Source organism: Mastomys coucha, unplaced genomic scaffold, assembly GCF_008632895.1.
Source record: "Mastomys coucha isolate ucsf_1 unplaced genomic scaffold, UCSF_Mcou_1 pScaffold6, whole genome shotgun sequence".
Classification (NCBI taxonomy): Eukaryota; Metazoa; Chordata; class Mammalia; order Rodentia; family Muridae; genus Mastomys; species Mastomys coucha.
In genome coordinates, this window is record NW_022196912.1 from 102,316,732 (window position 1) to 102,332,664 (window position 15,933).

The 15,933-nt window shown below is 42.7% G+C and overlaps 1 protein-coding gene across 5 annotated transcripts in view; it reads right to left on the reverse strand.

Moving 5' to 3' along the window:
- The window catches only part of Noxred1 (NADP dependent oxidoreductase domain containing 1), a 23,626-nt gene extending 7,723 nt beyond the window's left edge, over positions 1–15,903 (reverse strand). The window contains exons 1-5 of one of the 5 annotated variants that reach the window (XM_031355534.1): positions 15,734–15,903; positions 11,823–12,006; positions 4,194–4,393; positions 1,313–1,493; positions 641–792 (exon numbers count right to left, since the gene is read on the reverse strand). In XM_031355534.1, the coding sequence (XP_031211394.1) occupies positions 641–792; positions 1,313–1,493; positions 4,194–4,393; positions 11,823–11,989 (700 nt within the window). In that variant the 5' untranslated portion in view covers positions 11,990–12,006; positions 15,734–15,903. Of the gene's footprint in view, positions 1–640; positions 793–1,312; positions 1,494–4,193; positions 4,394–7,369; positions 7,681–11,822; positions 12,007–12,505; positions 12,594–13,661; positions 13,842–15,733 lie in introns of those variants that run through there. The other 4 variants (XM_031355535.1, XM_031355532.1, XM_031355533.1 and 1 more) reach the window with 4 other exon arrangements.
- Between the last annotated feature and the right edge of the window lie 30 nt (positions 15,904–15,933).

Genomic DNA, 15,933 nt, shown 5'->3' on the forward strand with positions numbered 1-15,933 from the left:
ACAGTGCTAAAGGACAGAAGGACCACCACAAAGGTCCCTGCCCACAGCAGGGAGGAACTAGGGAATACTGCAAGATTAAAGGGAATCCCGCCCCGCTTTGCTTTTATCCCAGACATTGAATTTTCCTGGATTTTTTTTGTTTGTTTGTGTGTTTTGTTTTTTGTTTTGTTGTTTTTCCTGGTTTGGGTTTGGTTTGGTTGGTTTTGGTCTTGTTTTTTGAGACAGGTTCACAGGTAGCTTTAGCTGCCCTCAAACTGGTTATATAGCTGAAGAGTCTCGATGCCCTGATTCTCCTGTCTCCTCTCCAAGGCTGGAGTTATAGGCATGTACCACCAAGCGTAGCTCATTCTCTTGTTCACATAAACTATTTCCACTGGTTGTTTCTAGCCCAAACTTAAGGATCCAAAAATTAGGCTGCCCCATTCTGCCTAAGAAGGGTTGCTTTTTCCAACTAAGCTCTTTGCATTCCAAACTCAAATGACTAAGAATGTATCTGCTTTGTGCTCTACACACACACACACACACACACACACACACACACACACACACAGAGAGAGAGAGAGAGAGAGAGAGAGAGAGAGAGAGAGAGAAGGTAATTGTCAAAAGAATGTCAGAAATAGTTACATAGTTTTGCCATTACCAAGAGTACTGTAGGGGCAGGTACCCCGGATAATCGTTGTATCTTGGAGAGCAGATGGGACCTCCTCATTCTCTCCCCAGATGTTGTCAAAATCCTCAATAAATTGATACTGGGGCCTCAAGATATTGGTGTGGTTTAGTAAATTTTTCAACCTGGAAGCCACAAAGACAGGGAGTACAGACTGGAATAAGTGACTTTCCAATCTACTGTCTCTGAATCCAAGCCAAACCCAGCCCCCTCCCCTGCAAGCCACTGCTCAGGCAACAAGATGTGGGCCCACTGTGCACTCCAGGCATTGATTAATTAGATTGTTCAACCATCCACCTAAATTTACTGAATGTTATCATGTGCCTAGCTCTTCGCTAGATACAAGAGTACAAAAAACAATGGTTTTTTGGTATACATTATTAGTAGCTTTTCATATTGTTCTCTGGTATTTTCTCATTGATGCCCCAAGTGGAAATGGAGCACTGGGAAACAACCAGTCATTAACATTTTAGACAGGGAAAATCATCCCAATCCTGAGTTTTGTTTGTATAAAACTGGAAGAAGATAGAACTAGAAAGGCTGGCGGGGTCTTTCTGCAGGGCAAGCTACCTCCTCCTTATTACTGAACATGACTAACTCCAAGAGGTAGAACTGTGAGTTCTGGTCTCATCCTGACAAAGATACCTGGGTAGCGGAATGGCGGATACTAAGCTGTACACGATGCAGGACTTATCGAGTTTGGATTGAATTTCTAGGCAGATATTAGGTAGCTGGGCTGGCAGACAGCAGAGGAACAACACTTTGGCCCAGCTCGCCACAGCAGCGTTGTCGTAGACGCACCGGACCCCTAGTTTCCGAAACTCAACTGGGAGGGAGAAAGAGCACAATAATGCAGAGAAGTTTGACCTGCACATCAGCTGTGGGGAGAGAATGGCAGTAATTGCGTTTCAGTAAGCAACCTAAGTCACGTTGCTACAGAAACCAGACGCTGGTTCCTGGAAGCCTCCGTGAGCAGAGAAGCCCCACCCCACCCCCTAGCCCAATTGCGAAAGCAGCTGGTACCACTGTGGTGGAGATTGGACTCATTACACGCGCGATTCCTGTTGTCTTGCTTTTGGAACAAGTGCTGGGTGTTTTTATTTTTATTTCTTAATGTGAGCTAGAAAAAGAATCTCTAAGAAGCATTCTGGTTCCATTTACTGAAGAGTTAGCATCTGCCAGATAATATACACAGCGTGTTCTTTAAGGTGATTCTCACAAGGAACTTCTTTATTCTCCGTGTATTAAGGATGAGCAAACTGAGGCTGCGGGATGCTATGTGACTCACTGAAGTTTATGTAGCTCAGTGGCTTGAGTTAGTGGGTAAAATTAGAAAATGAGAGAATATGCCACAGAAACTGGAAGGGGTTGTGGAAGGTTTAACAGTTTTTGTAACATGTACACAACAAGAGTAAGATATTCATAAATGCAGAGACAAAAGTGTCTGTGTATGTGATAACTCATACAAATACATTAAACTAGTAGATAATTATTTGATTATTGTTACTACAATGTGGATTTTCAAAAGTTAAGAATGTAAAATGTACAATTCTATCTGGTATGCTTTCAGCATGACTGAAAAACAATGTGAAAGATATCAGAGAGATAAGCCTATGGCTTCTCGAGGACAAGAGGAAGAGTGCTAAGACAACAGGCAGACGTCATTCTTTGATATACAGACAACAGTGATTCTCAACCTGTGAGTCATGACCCTTTCAGGGGACCAAGCAACCCTTTCGAAGGGGTCAAATATCAGACATCCTGCAATATCAGATATTTACACTTTGATTCATAACAGTAGCAAACAGTAGTAATAGTTATAAAGTAGCAACAAAAATAGTTTTACTGTTGGAGGTCATAACACATGGGACTATATTAAAGGTCACAGCATTGGGTAGGTTGAGAACCCCTGATACAGAAGCTGACGTGGCAGTTATGTTGTTCCCTTACACAGTGCACAGAGGGGTTTTATAGCTAGAACCTAATTTGTTTTTTCCTTTTAGTTTTTCAAGACAGGTTTTCTCTGGGTAGCCCTGGCTGTCCTGGAACTAGCTCTGTAGACCAGGCTGGCCTCAAACTCAGAAATTCAACTGCCTCTGCCTCCTGAATGCTGGGAATGGAAACAACATGTGCCGCCACCTTCTGGCTTGGAATCTTATCTCTAATGGGCATATAATAAGAATGAAACATGAGCTTAAAATCACCTTTTTGTAATAAGGTTATTCTTTCATGGAAACAAATTTTAAATCCTGAGAAGAAAATAAAGGAGGGGGGAGCACAAAGCACTCACAACTGTAGCTCTGCCCCATGTCCTCCCCAGAGTGCCCAGACACCACAGACACCTAGGGACAGCAAGCACACCCCAGGTCCGACCCACCAGGGAGTGCTCTCAAAGCCAACCTCGGGGCAGTGAAAGGACTTCAAAATCTTTATTTTAAAGAATGTTAAATGATACAAAATGCACTTCCAATGCATCAGGTAAAAAGCCAGTATACAATATACTTAAAAAAAAAACAGGCAGTGTGTGTGTGTGTGTAGAATAGTCTGGTATGGGTGGTTATTCTTCCTTCAAGGGTAATTTTTCTACAGTATGCATACTGCTTTGCACTATTCTTTTGCATTTTATTGTACTGTAATTTGCATACAGTACCACATGGAATTCTGAAGTATACAGCTTGAACAGTTTTGATAAGGGCATACATCCATGTAGCCCATAGCTCCCTCTAGACCAGCGGTTCTCAACCTTCCTAATGCTACAGTTCTTCATGTTTTGGTGACCCCAACCATAACATTTATTATTAATTGTTGTTGTTATATATTTTTTGGTTTTTTGAGACAGAGTTTCTCTGTGTACCAGCCCTGGCTGTCCTGAAACTCACTTTGTAGACCAGTCTGGCCTTAAACTCATTGGGATCTGCCTGTCTCTGCCTCCCAAGTGCAGGGATTAAAGGCATGTGCCACCACACCTGGCCATAAAATAATTTTGTTGCTACTTCCTAACCATAATTTTGCTACTGTCATGAATTGTACTGTAAGTATCTCTGTTTTCTGATGGTCTTAGGCAGCTCATATCAAAGAGTCGTTTGACACGCTCCCCCCCAAAGGGATCATGACCTACAGATTGAGAACCATTTCCTTCTCCCCAGAATGTTCTCTGGGCTCCTTCTTCACTCCACCTTCCCAAAGGCAATCCCTGTTCTTGTTTCTATCACATTGGTCAACACCTAGAATCACTGTAAATACATTTGTACTCAGATGACAGTTTTTAAAAGTAGAAGGCCAAATGTAAATATCCAGTAACTTTTTTTTCCTAGACTAATATTCCAGTTAGATTTGAATACTATATGAAACCTCCCCCCCTGTATCTTATACCCAGAAAGGAGGGACAGATATAATAATGAAGAAAAGTCATCTTAACCAACAAGTTTATAACTGAGGGCCAGCCAGCAGGGAAGGCACCTTTGAAGGCAGCTTTGTTAATGCCACGCAGCCCCACACCCACTGTCTGGCATTCACTGGTCCTCACCCAGGGACTCTGGCCTTCTAGTGGAGATCTGCAGGTTCTCAGCAGGGATAGGGACGACTTTCAGCAGTACATTAGCCAGCTGCTTTCCAAGGTGGCCACATCCAATGATGCCCACTGCGACCTCCTCATCTTCAGTAGCAGCGGCATCAAATGATACAGTCCGGGGATGTATTGTGCGTGGCTGCTGCTGCAATAATTTGCTGGAGAATGAACAGATACACATAAGTGTGTGTACATGCTATAGTTTTCTTTAAAAAAAAACATTTATTGATTTTATGTATATGAGTACACTGTAGCTGTACAGCCCAGATGGTTATCATGTGCTTGCTGGGAATTGAACTCTGGCCCCCGCTCCCTCCGGCCCAAAGATTCATTTACTATTATATGTAAGAACACTGTAGCTGTCCTCAGACACACCAGAAGAGGGCATCAGATCTCATTATGGATGGTTGTGAGCCACCATGTGGCTGCTGGGATTTGAACTCAGGACCCCCAGAAGAGCAGTCAGTGCTCTTAATCGCTGAGCCATCTCTCCAGCCCCAGGATATAGTTTTCTGCAGCAGTATTATAGGTTCCTTCATTTTTTTTTCAAGCGGAAGCCTAAAGTCAACGTAATAATTCAGAAACAAGACATTTGGATTAGAAGCTGTTTATACAGCCTTACTAAGGAATAAAAGCTTTGTCCTGAAAAAGTACATTCCTTTTCCAAAGGACCAAAACTGGATGAAAATATTGGTGGTTTTGTTTCTTGCATTTTCCTAGGTCCTTAAACATGAAGTCTGTATATTTCGTATTTCATTGACTTTAAACATCACTATGATTGTTATGCATCATATGGTTGTGTGTAGCACACTGCTCGCTGATTCTCTGAACTTTTTGGCCTGCGTTCTGGGTAGACAATTGTCAGCTAGAGAGCATAATCAACATAAGTATGCAGTATGTTTGAGTCTCTGCATACTGCTGTGTCGCAGATATCTAGGCCCTTTGCACCCTGGCAAAACAGAAACTTTCGATCCCTGAATAGCTTGTTTCCTCTCCTCACATCTTTACTATTTTTTTTCTAGCTCCTTTAGCTACACCAAGCAAGTGGAATCATGCATTATGATTTTGCATGTATGATTGTGTTCCCAAGCTTCATCCAATTCCTACCTTATCAAATTTCCTTCTTGAGGCCTACTAGTAATATTTCATTGTATGAAGATAAAGTGGTTTGTGTTGTAGAGAGTTTCATGTAGCCCAGGCTAGCCTTAAATTTCTGACTTCCCTGCCTCTGCTTTCTGAGTGCTGAGATTACAGGTATGTCAGACATGACACAGTGGGTTTATTCAATTAGCAGTTTGTCTTGTTACTGTGATACCTAGAGAAAGAATCTTAAGGGTCTTAGCTATGGCAACAGAGGAATAGAAGAAATAGAAGAAATAGAAGAAAGAATTTAATTTGGAGCTCATGGTTCCAGAGGATTAGAGTACAATGTTATTATGGTGGGGAGCTTAGCAGCAGTAGGCAAGCAGGCACTGGAGCAGTAGCAGAGACAGAGAGAGCTGACCAGGGAAGCAGCCTGAGTCTTTTGAAATCTCAAAGCCCACTCCCAGTGACACCTTCTCCAGCAAGGCCACACCTCCTAATTCTTCTCTAACAGTTCCACTAACTGGAGGCCAAGGATTCAAACATATGAGGCTATAGGGACCATTCTCATTCAAATCACAAGGTTGTTTTCCCCCCCTCATAGTTGGGTGTATAGTCCATCATGGTAAAGAACTTTGGCAGGCAGGAGCTTGCAGAGATGGTCACATTGTGTCTACAGTCAGTAGTCAGAGCGGCGAGTGCTAGTACACAGCTCACTTTCTCGTTTTTATTCCTCCCAGGATCACAGTAAAACTGGGTCCTCCCACCACAATCGACCTAATCTAAATAATCTGTATTACTCTTAGGTCTGTCAAATTGACAATAGGTCTGAAAAGAACAGTTCATTGTAATTGTGATTTGCATTTTCCTGGTGGTTGTCAATATTGAGCATCCTTTCATACACTTGTTGGTCATTTTTATACATTCTTTGATAAAGTCTTAGGTTAAAAATCAGGTTATTGACTATTGCTGAGTTGCAGGAGGTATATATATATATATATATATATATATATATATATATATGTGTGTGTGTGTGTATATATATATATATATATATATATATATATATATATATATATATACTGATTTTGTTGTTGTTTTGTTTTTCAAGACAAGGACTCTTTGGGTAGCCATGGTTGTCCTGGGACTCACTATGTAGACCAGGCTGGCCCTGAACTCACAGAGATCCACCTGCCTCTGCCTCCTGAGTATTGAAAATAAAGGCATGTGCCACCACTGCCCATTTAAAAAAAAAAAAAAAAACCTAATTGTACCAGTTATGACTCCTAGGACTATCGTGAATAGAGGTGCTGAAAGTGGGAATCCTCCCCTTGCTTCTGGTTTTCAGTATTCAGCTTTGAATACAGCGCTACCTTGAGCTTTCTATTTATGGCTGTTAGTACATGGAAGAAATTTACCTCCAGCTGATGGTTATTGTGTGATTATTGTCAGTATCTTGGCAAAATACTGACTTTTGTCTGCTAAGTTTTCTGCACTGACTGAAATCATGTGACATTGGTCTTTCCTTCAGTTTGTTGCAAAAGGTCTCTGGGCAGAAAGTTAGAAATCAGAGATTGTGACTAACTCTCTCGTTACACTATCTCTTCCTTACTTTACACAAAATGAAGGCAAGTCACTCTCCGTGTCATGTAACTAGAAAAGAAAGAGACTTCACCTTGCTGATGTTCTCCTGGATTTTAAAAATCACCATAAACAACAAAACCCCTAAGCATGTGCAGTTCACTAATACTCTCTCCTGGGGACTGGTCCATGGCCTTCCATTGCTGGTACTCAACCAATAAGGGTAATTAAAGGAAATTGACACATCCTGTAAGTCCTATGGTTTCAAATCACTAATATATTTTGTATCAGGATTCTCTAAAGGAACAGAACTAATAAAGCATGTGTGTGTGTGTGTGTGTGTGAGCGCATGTGTTCGTGCACGTGCACGTGTGTACAAGTATGACCTCTTAGACTAGTTTACAGATTGTGGTCTTGGTAATCCAACAACAGCTGTCTCATAACAGAAAGGCTGAGAATTTAATAGCTACTCAGTCCATGAGGAGATATCCATGAGTTCTCTCCACAGTCCAGTCAGACACTGGAGAGGATTCCTGCTGAGCCGCTGGTCTTCAGTCGGAATCCTGAAGAAGATGGATTTAAATACTGGCAACAGCACCATGATGAACAAACTGAGAATGAGGGCAATCAGACAGAAAGCAAAGTGTCTCTCTTCTGGGCTCTTCTTTGAGCACCACCACCAGGTGTGGCCCAGGTGAGGGTAGGTCTTCCTGCTTCAGATCATTTGATTAGGATAATACCTCCCAGGAATGCCCAGCAGACAACCAAGATTAGCCATCACCTGTATGTTATAGATAATGAAAATAGTAAGCTGAGAGACACAGTAGTACAGCCCAGGAAAGGGTATATGAGAAATATCATAAAAGGTGGACCTAGTCAAATGATTTGCATAAACACTCCCTTCTTGTCGATATGATATCTTAAGTTTATAAGGAACAGCAGGGCAACAGCTCCCAATGTGGTCCCTACATGAGGTTGTTCACACACTTTCTCAAGTACTTCCTCTTCCAAATGAATCTTTGCTTTCTAGTCTTTTGTCTACATCTATAAATTGTTTCATCATTGGAAACAAAAACCTAGATTTGAAATTTTACCTCAGAACACATGCTCCACTATGTTCATAGCAGCCTTATTTATAATAGCCAGAAGCTGAAAACAACCCAGATGTCCCTCAACAGAGGAATGAATACAGAAAATGTGGTACAACTACACAATGGAGTACTACTCAGCTATTAAAAACAATGAATTCATGAAATTCTTAGGCAAATGGATGGACCTAGAAAAATATCATCCTGAGCAAGGTAACCCAGTCACAAAAGAACGCAGATGGTATGCACTCACTGATAAGTGGATATTAGCCCAAAAGGTCCAAACACCCAAGATACAATTCACAGACCACATGAAGCTCAAGAAGAAGGAAGACCAAAGTGTGAATGCTTCGGTCCTTCTTAGAAAGGGGAAAAAATTCTCATGGGAGCAAATATGAAGACAAAGTACAGAGCAGAGACTGAAGGAAAGGCCATCCAGAGACTGTCCCACCTGGGGAGTCATCCAGATAGAGTCACCAAACCCCAACACTATGTGGATGCCAAGAAAGGCTTGTTGAAAGGAGCCTGATATAGCTGTCTCCTGAGAGGCCCTGACAGAGCCTTAAAAATACAGAGTCAGATGCTTGCAGCCACCCATTGTACTGAGTGTGGGGTCCCAATGGAGGAGTTAGAGAAAGGACTGAAGAAGCTGAAGGGGTTTGCAATCCTACAAGAAGAACAACAATAACAACCAACCAGACCCCCCAGAGCTTCCAGGGACTATGCCACCAACCAAGGAGTACACATGGCTCCAGCTGCATATGTAGCAGAGGACGGCCTTGTCAGGCACCAATGGGAGGAGAGGTCCTTGGTCCTATGAAGGTGCGGTAGATGTCCCAGTGTAGGGGAATTGAGGGTGGAGAGGAGGGAGTGGGTGGGTGGTGGAGGAACACTCTCATAGAAGCAGGGGGAGGGGAGATGTAATAGAGGGTTTCTGGGAGGGGGGAAAACCGGGTAAGAGGATAACACTTGAAATATAAATAAATAAATAAATAAAAATTAAAAAGAAATCTTACCTCAGTCAACGTCTAGATATCAATGTATTACACACTGACTGATTTTGCATGTTGAAATATCATTGCATTCCAGGAATAAATTCCACTAGTTCATGGTACATAACCTTTTTCCCTATTCTTTGCTTGTTTGTTTGTTTGTTTGTTTGTTTGTTATTGGTTCTCTCTCTCCCCCTCTTTCTGCCTCTATCAACTGGTTTTTTGAGATGGAGTTTCTTGGGTAACGACCCTGGCTATCCTAGAGCTCCCTATAGATTATAGATCTGTAGACTCATAAAGATCCCCCTGCCTCTGCCTCCTGAGGACTGACATTAAAGGGATGTGCCACCACTGCTGAGCAGTACATAATCTTTTTAATGTAATCTTGAATTCAGCTAGCTAATATTTTGCTGAAGATCAATACTCAAGCATAAAGAATACTGGTTGGTACCTTTTTCATAGTATCCTTGATTTCAGTATTGAGGGAATGCTGGCCTCTAAAATAAGTTTGAAAATGTTTCCTCTTCTTTAATTTTTTTGCTAGAGTTTGAAAGAAATTGTTAATTTTTTTCATGTGTGTTGCACATGCAGGTCATGTGTGTACATGTGCTGCATGTGCAGGATATGTGTATGTGTGTCTGTGTGTGTGCTGCACATGTAGGACGTGTGTGTGTGTGTGTGGTGTGTGTGTGCTGCACATGCAGAATGTATATGTGTGTATGTATGTGTGTGTGCTGCACATGCAGAATATGTATGTGTGTGTGTGTATGTGTATGTGCTGCACATGCAGGATGTGTGTGTGTGTGGATGTGTGTGTGCTGCGCATGCAGGATGTGTATGTGTGTGTGTATATGTGTATGTGTGTGCTGCACATGCAGGATGTGTGTGTGTGTGTGCTGCACATGCAGGATGTGTGTGTGTGTGTGTGTGTGTGTGTGTGTGCTGCATATACAGATGCTTGTTTGTGCACCAAGGTCGATGTTGGGTATCTTCCTTGATTGACTATCACCTTAATGAGAAAAAGTCTCTGACTGGTCTCAGAGCCCATGATTTGAGCAGTCAGCTAGCCACCTTACTGTCTATCTTTCTTAGTGTTTTTGTTGCTGAGAAGAGACACTATAATCACAGCAACTCTTGGAAAGGAAAGCCTTTAATTGGGGCTGGCTTACAGTTCAGAGGTTCAGTTCATTATCATCACATTGGGAAACATGGCAGCAGCCGGGCAGGCATGGTGCTGGAAAGACAGCTGAGAGTTCTGCATCCAGATCAGAATGAGAAAGTGTGTGTGCCACATTCTCTTCAGGAAGAGAATGCCACACTGGGCCTGGCTTAAGCATCTGAGACCACAAAGCCCAACCCCAGAGACTCAACAAAGCCACGCCTGCAAGGTCATAGCTTCCAATAATGTCACTCCAAGTGAGCCTATTGGGTCCATTATCATTCCATCACCACATTGTCTATGCCTCTTGAAAGCAGAGCTAATGGGCAGGCTGCCAGGCACACTTGAATTTCACATTTACTTGATTGTGGGGGATCTGAACTCAACCCAGTGGTACTTGACCGGCCAAATCATCTCCCTGGGCCGAAGTTGTTAATTCTCCAAGGTTTAAGCTATCTGGTCTGGAACTTTCTTGGTTGGGAGGTTTTGTTTACCAGTTCAATCTCCTTACTGGCTAAAGGCCTGTTCATATTGTTGTGCCTTTATGATTAGTCTTTACAAGTGTTAAGATTTTCTAATGCTTGGGTGTTTCTAATGCAATCTCTTGACCATCCTTTCCTGAGCCACTGGCTGTCAGAGCTTCTCTTCCATATCTGATTGTTACTTGGTTTATTCCTTCTTAGTTTATATAAGGGTTTGTCAGTTTTGTTTATGTTTTTATTTAGTTTTTTAAAGACCTATTTAGAGTGCTGTTTGTATGTATGCCTGCATGCCAGAGGACATCAGACCCCATTACATGGTGAGCCACCATTTGGTTGTTGGGAATTGAACTCAAGACCTCTAAAAGACCAGCCAGTGCTCTTAACCACCAAGTCATCTCTTTAGCCCCTCATTGATGTTCTATCTTGGTTTTTGTTTTTTTTTAAGATAGTGTTTCTCTGTATAGCTGTGGCTATCCTAGAACTCCTCTGTAGATCAAGCTGGCCTGGAATTTAGAGATCTGCTTCTGCCTCCCAAGTGTTGGGATTAAAGGCATGAGCTGCCACCACCTGGCCCAATATTCTTGGTTTTAAGCAAGTTATCTGGCTTGTAGGGACAGCAAAGTCCCACGTGGCTTTCCTATCAGTCACTGTTAGGTCTGTCTCAGAAGAAATAACTACCTCTCTTTGAAGCAACAGGCCAATAATGACCGGTCATTAGTGCTGTGGAAGGAAAGCAAGCTGGTAGTTTGGGAGAATAAATGCACAAATAAATGAAATAAATTACCCTGCCCTCTTAGTCAAAATCACACTAGTCTAACTTTACTAAGTATACACAAGACATCCTTGTATGGATTTTTTTCTGGTTACTTCAGACCAGAAGTGACAGAATGTGGGTTGGAAAGGATAGACAAACAATTCTTCCCCCATATTGAACCTCCAATATAAAAAGCGCCAAGTCCTGGGCTGGAGAGATGGATGGCTCATTGGTTAAGAGCACTTCCAGAGGTCCTGAGTTCAATTCCCAGGAACCACATGGTGGCTCACAACTATCTGTTATATGGTCCCATGCACTCTTTGGTGTGTGTCTGAAGACAGCTAAAGTGTACTCATATAAATAAAAATAAATAAACCTTTAAAAAAAATAGCACAAGTCCCTTGGGTTCCAAGCAGTAGTGCTTGCCTCTTTTCTTCAAGTAGCTTACCTCAAATTAATGATCAGTTTGCAAAAGAAGCCTGCATGGGCACAGCCCGTGATCATCAGTCCCCGATAACGGTGCTGTAGATAGAGCCAGTAACGTTCTTGCTCTGGAATCCCAAACTCAAACCTCAGAGACTCAAGTTCATCTAGCATATCCAATTCCACTTCCATTTTCAAAGCACCAATTCCTGCAGTAACAGATACCAAACAACATGACTCCCCATTCTGAAGAACCTGGGTTCAGGCAGAAAGGCTTAAGTATGGGGTGTGTATGACTAGCTCATGAGTCCTCATGGTGCTGGGCTTCAGCACCATTCTCCTTCCAAATTCTGAATTTGGGAGTTCATGTCTCTGTTGGAATGCAGCCGCGGTGGTTTCCTAATTACTTCCTAGTCACTCTCCTGGAGTCATGAAACCTAAAAAGGAATTCACAGTGATATTTATCTGTACTGACTACAGGTACATTTTTGAGCAGGGGTTACGAGAGCAACAGGTTTCCGGGGTGTTCTCAGCTGGGAGCTTTTCCCTTCTATTGCTTGATTACACAAGATCTCATTTCAAGGGAAACTTTGTGTTCCCTGTAGGGTAGAAAAGAACTCAATCTGGGTATTACTGATCCCTTATCTACAGTGTGGGCACTCTGAGCCTAGAAACTAAGTATAGACATATACAACCCCATCTACATACATCTCTCACTACAGAGACAAGCTTTACCCTTCAGGACTTCTGGTATGGGCAGGTGGAAACTACTTAAGGAAGGAGCCCCCCCACAAGAGAGTTGGCATTATGACCCCTTAGCAACCAGTTCATTCTAGCCTCTGGTCTTAAAGGGGCAAGACATGCCTGCAAACTTTCCTGGCGTGGATGCCAGAAGGACATGGTTCCTTTCATTGTTGGAATGCTAAGCCATGCCAGGGTGGGACTTGGTTTTCCTATAGAAGATTCTGTTGCAGATTTCTATATTCTCTTGCAGATGGGAGTATCACATAGACCTTAGCACTGCTTTAAAAAAGAAATTGACAGAACCCGGGAGATGCAAAGTGGGTAAAGGTGCTTTACAAGCAAGCCTAGTGACCTGGGTTCAGTTTCCAAAACTCACTAATGGTGAAAAAGAGAATCCTCCATAAATGTCGTATTGTGCTCCCCTCCCCACCAAAATAACAATAAATCAAGATGTTTGTTTAATGTCTTTCCCCCGTAGTACCTAGGACTGAACCAGGACCTGTGCGTGCTGGGCAATACTGCCAGCCCCTCTCTGAGGCAGCGACTCATTAAATAAAATCCCCCTGATTCAGTGTCCTAGGAAGCTGAGACAACAGAGATGTACCATACCACTCTAAAGGGAGCTTGTGGTGCTGAGGGATGACCCTGAAGTCTTGCAGTGGCTGGGCAAGCACTCTGCTTCACAGCTATACTAGCCCTTAGTACTACCCTTTCTCTTTATGGTCAATCATCAGTCTTGTAGCAATTGAGGCTGAAATCAAAGTTTAAAACTACTCAGTTTCTAAATCTCTTCAGGTTGAAAAAACGGTGGCGAAATTCATCTAACATAAAGTTATTCATTTGAAAATGACCAATTCAATAGTACATTCAGAATGTTGTATGACTATCTCATTTTTTTCTCTAAGATTTTTTTATTTTATTTATGCGAGTACACTATAGTTGTCTTCAGACACATCAGAAGAGGGCATCGGATCACATTACAGATGGTTGTGAACCACCATGTGGTTGCTGGGAACTCAGGACCTCTGGAAAAGCAGTGTCTTAGGGTTTTACTGCTGTGAACAGAAAGCATGACCAAGGCAACTCTTATAAGTACAACATTTAATTGGGGCTGACTTACAGGTTCAGAGCTTCAGTCCATTGTCATCAAGGCAGAAGCATGGCAGCATCCAGGCACTCATGGTGCAGGAGGAGCTGAGATTCTACACCTCATTCCAAAGGCAAACAGGAGAAGATGGGCTCCCAGGAAGCTAAGACGAGGTTCTCAAAGCCCAAACCCACAGTGACACACCCACTTCAGCAAGGCCTCACCTAATAGTGCCACTCCCTGGGCCAAGCATAAACAAACCATCACAAGCAGTCAGTGCTCTAAGCCAATGACACACCTCTCCAGCCCTGACTATCTCATTTTTATACACACAAAAAGAAATCCTATTTGCATTAAGCTTTGACTCCCTATTCCCCTCCACTTCTAATCTCCTGGAACCACTATTGACTCACATACGGATTTACATATTTCAGATAATTCATAAAAATAAATTGTACCATCTGTCACCTTTTATGTTTGGCTTCTCTAGTCCCCTCTTACAGGAATGGACATAGTAGGATGTCACATTCTACTCTTGCAAATGATGTTTCCTGTTCTAAAGGCAAGAGGAACTCAAAACCTGCCAGACCGTCATGACTAATACAGCGTCCTGCAGACATCCATTTTAGACACTTATTTGTACATTCTCAGGAATGGGGATTCAGTGTTACAGCTTTGTAACATGGCAACTTGGTTAGACCACAATGCTTTCTAGAATCCCTTCCTTGCATGTTTCTGGTTAGGGAGAACCGCAAGGGATATTGTGAAGAATCTAGAATATGGAAATGAAAGAGCAACCAGTTCCTGTTTGGGCTGCAATGCTCCCTCCATCATTACTTACTTGGTTGGCTGCCTTGGTGTAGTTCAGCAGCTAGACTTGTAACTGCTCCACCTTTCCTGACCTTCTTTTTGGGGGTCACTCCTGGGCCAGGTCATATTCAATTCCAGGTCATAGTCTACTCCTGCAACATATTGCTGTACTGAGATTGCAGGCATGCATCCTAGCCTGTAACTGTGCTGGGTGGTTTTATGTAAACTTGACACAAGATAGAGTTATCTGAAGAGAGGGGAATGTAAGATTCAGCTATAAGGCATTTTCTTAGTGATTGATGGGAGATGGCCCAGTCCATTGTGGATGGTGCCATTCCTGGGTTGATGGTCCTGGGTTCTATAAGCAGGCTGAGCAAGCCATGAGGAACAAACCACCGAGTGATCTGTGCTCCTCCATGAACTCTGCATCAGCCCCTGCCTCTAGCTTCCTGCCATTTGAGTTCCTGTCCTGACTTCATTGATGAACAGTGATATGGAAGTGTAATCTAAATAAACCCTTTCCTCCCCAGTTTGGTCATGGTGTTTCATCACAACAATCGTAGCCCTTAGGTAGTAACTCTCAGTTCTAGCCAAGCCCTGTATCTTCACCTTAGAGCTATCTTCCCTCTCTCACTTCTCTCCCTGAAAAATTCAGCCTATCACCAGACACAAAAGCAACCACTTTATACAGACTGTTAGCCACCATCTTGGCTTGGGTCAAATCACTGTAACAAAGTATACCAGGAAGTTGGATAGATAACTATCTGCACCCCTAGTGGTTCTGCCTCTCCACTAAGTCTGATACGATAACAAGTGAAACCCACTTCTTCAACAGTAAGAAATGACACCGAGGAAAGTAATAAAGTATGAGGCTACCTGGAATTGTAGATGACTGCAAAATGCAGAAGATCCCTTTAAAGGAGAAATCTTTAACATCTGTACTGGTAGTGTGTGTGCATACAGACATGTGAAGGCCAAAAGACAATTTATGAGAGTTCTCAATTTCTACCATGGTGGGGTCTAAGGATTAAAACTCAGGTCTCCAGACTTGGTGTCAAACACGGACCCATTCCTAAAGCAGGATTAAACACTGATGTTAATAATGGTTTCGGCAGGATAATTCTTGCTATGGGAATTCAGCAGATAATCCACTGCTGTCCTGTGCATGACAGGATATTTACCAACACACTCCCAAGTTTGGCAGTGAAAAATGCTTTCAGACATTGCTAACTGTTTCCTGCAGCTCAGCCTCTAGCTAAGTAGAGTCTTAGCTTGGAGCATGCTGTGTACATTACCTGTTTTCCTTCGCCTTCACCCACTTGCCAAGAGTACAGAACGCCACAGTCAGACTCCAGCCTTGCTTTTCTACAGATGAAGATGGGCCCACAGAATAAGGGCCCTCACCCTAGCACTGGATTGTCAGCAAGACTACTGAGGCAAGAACTCAGGTCTTCTGTATCATGGACTAGTGCTATTAACTATATCCTCCTGCCTT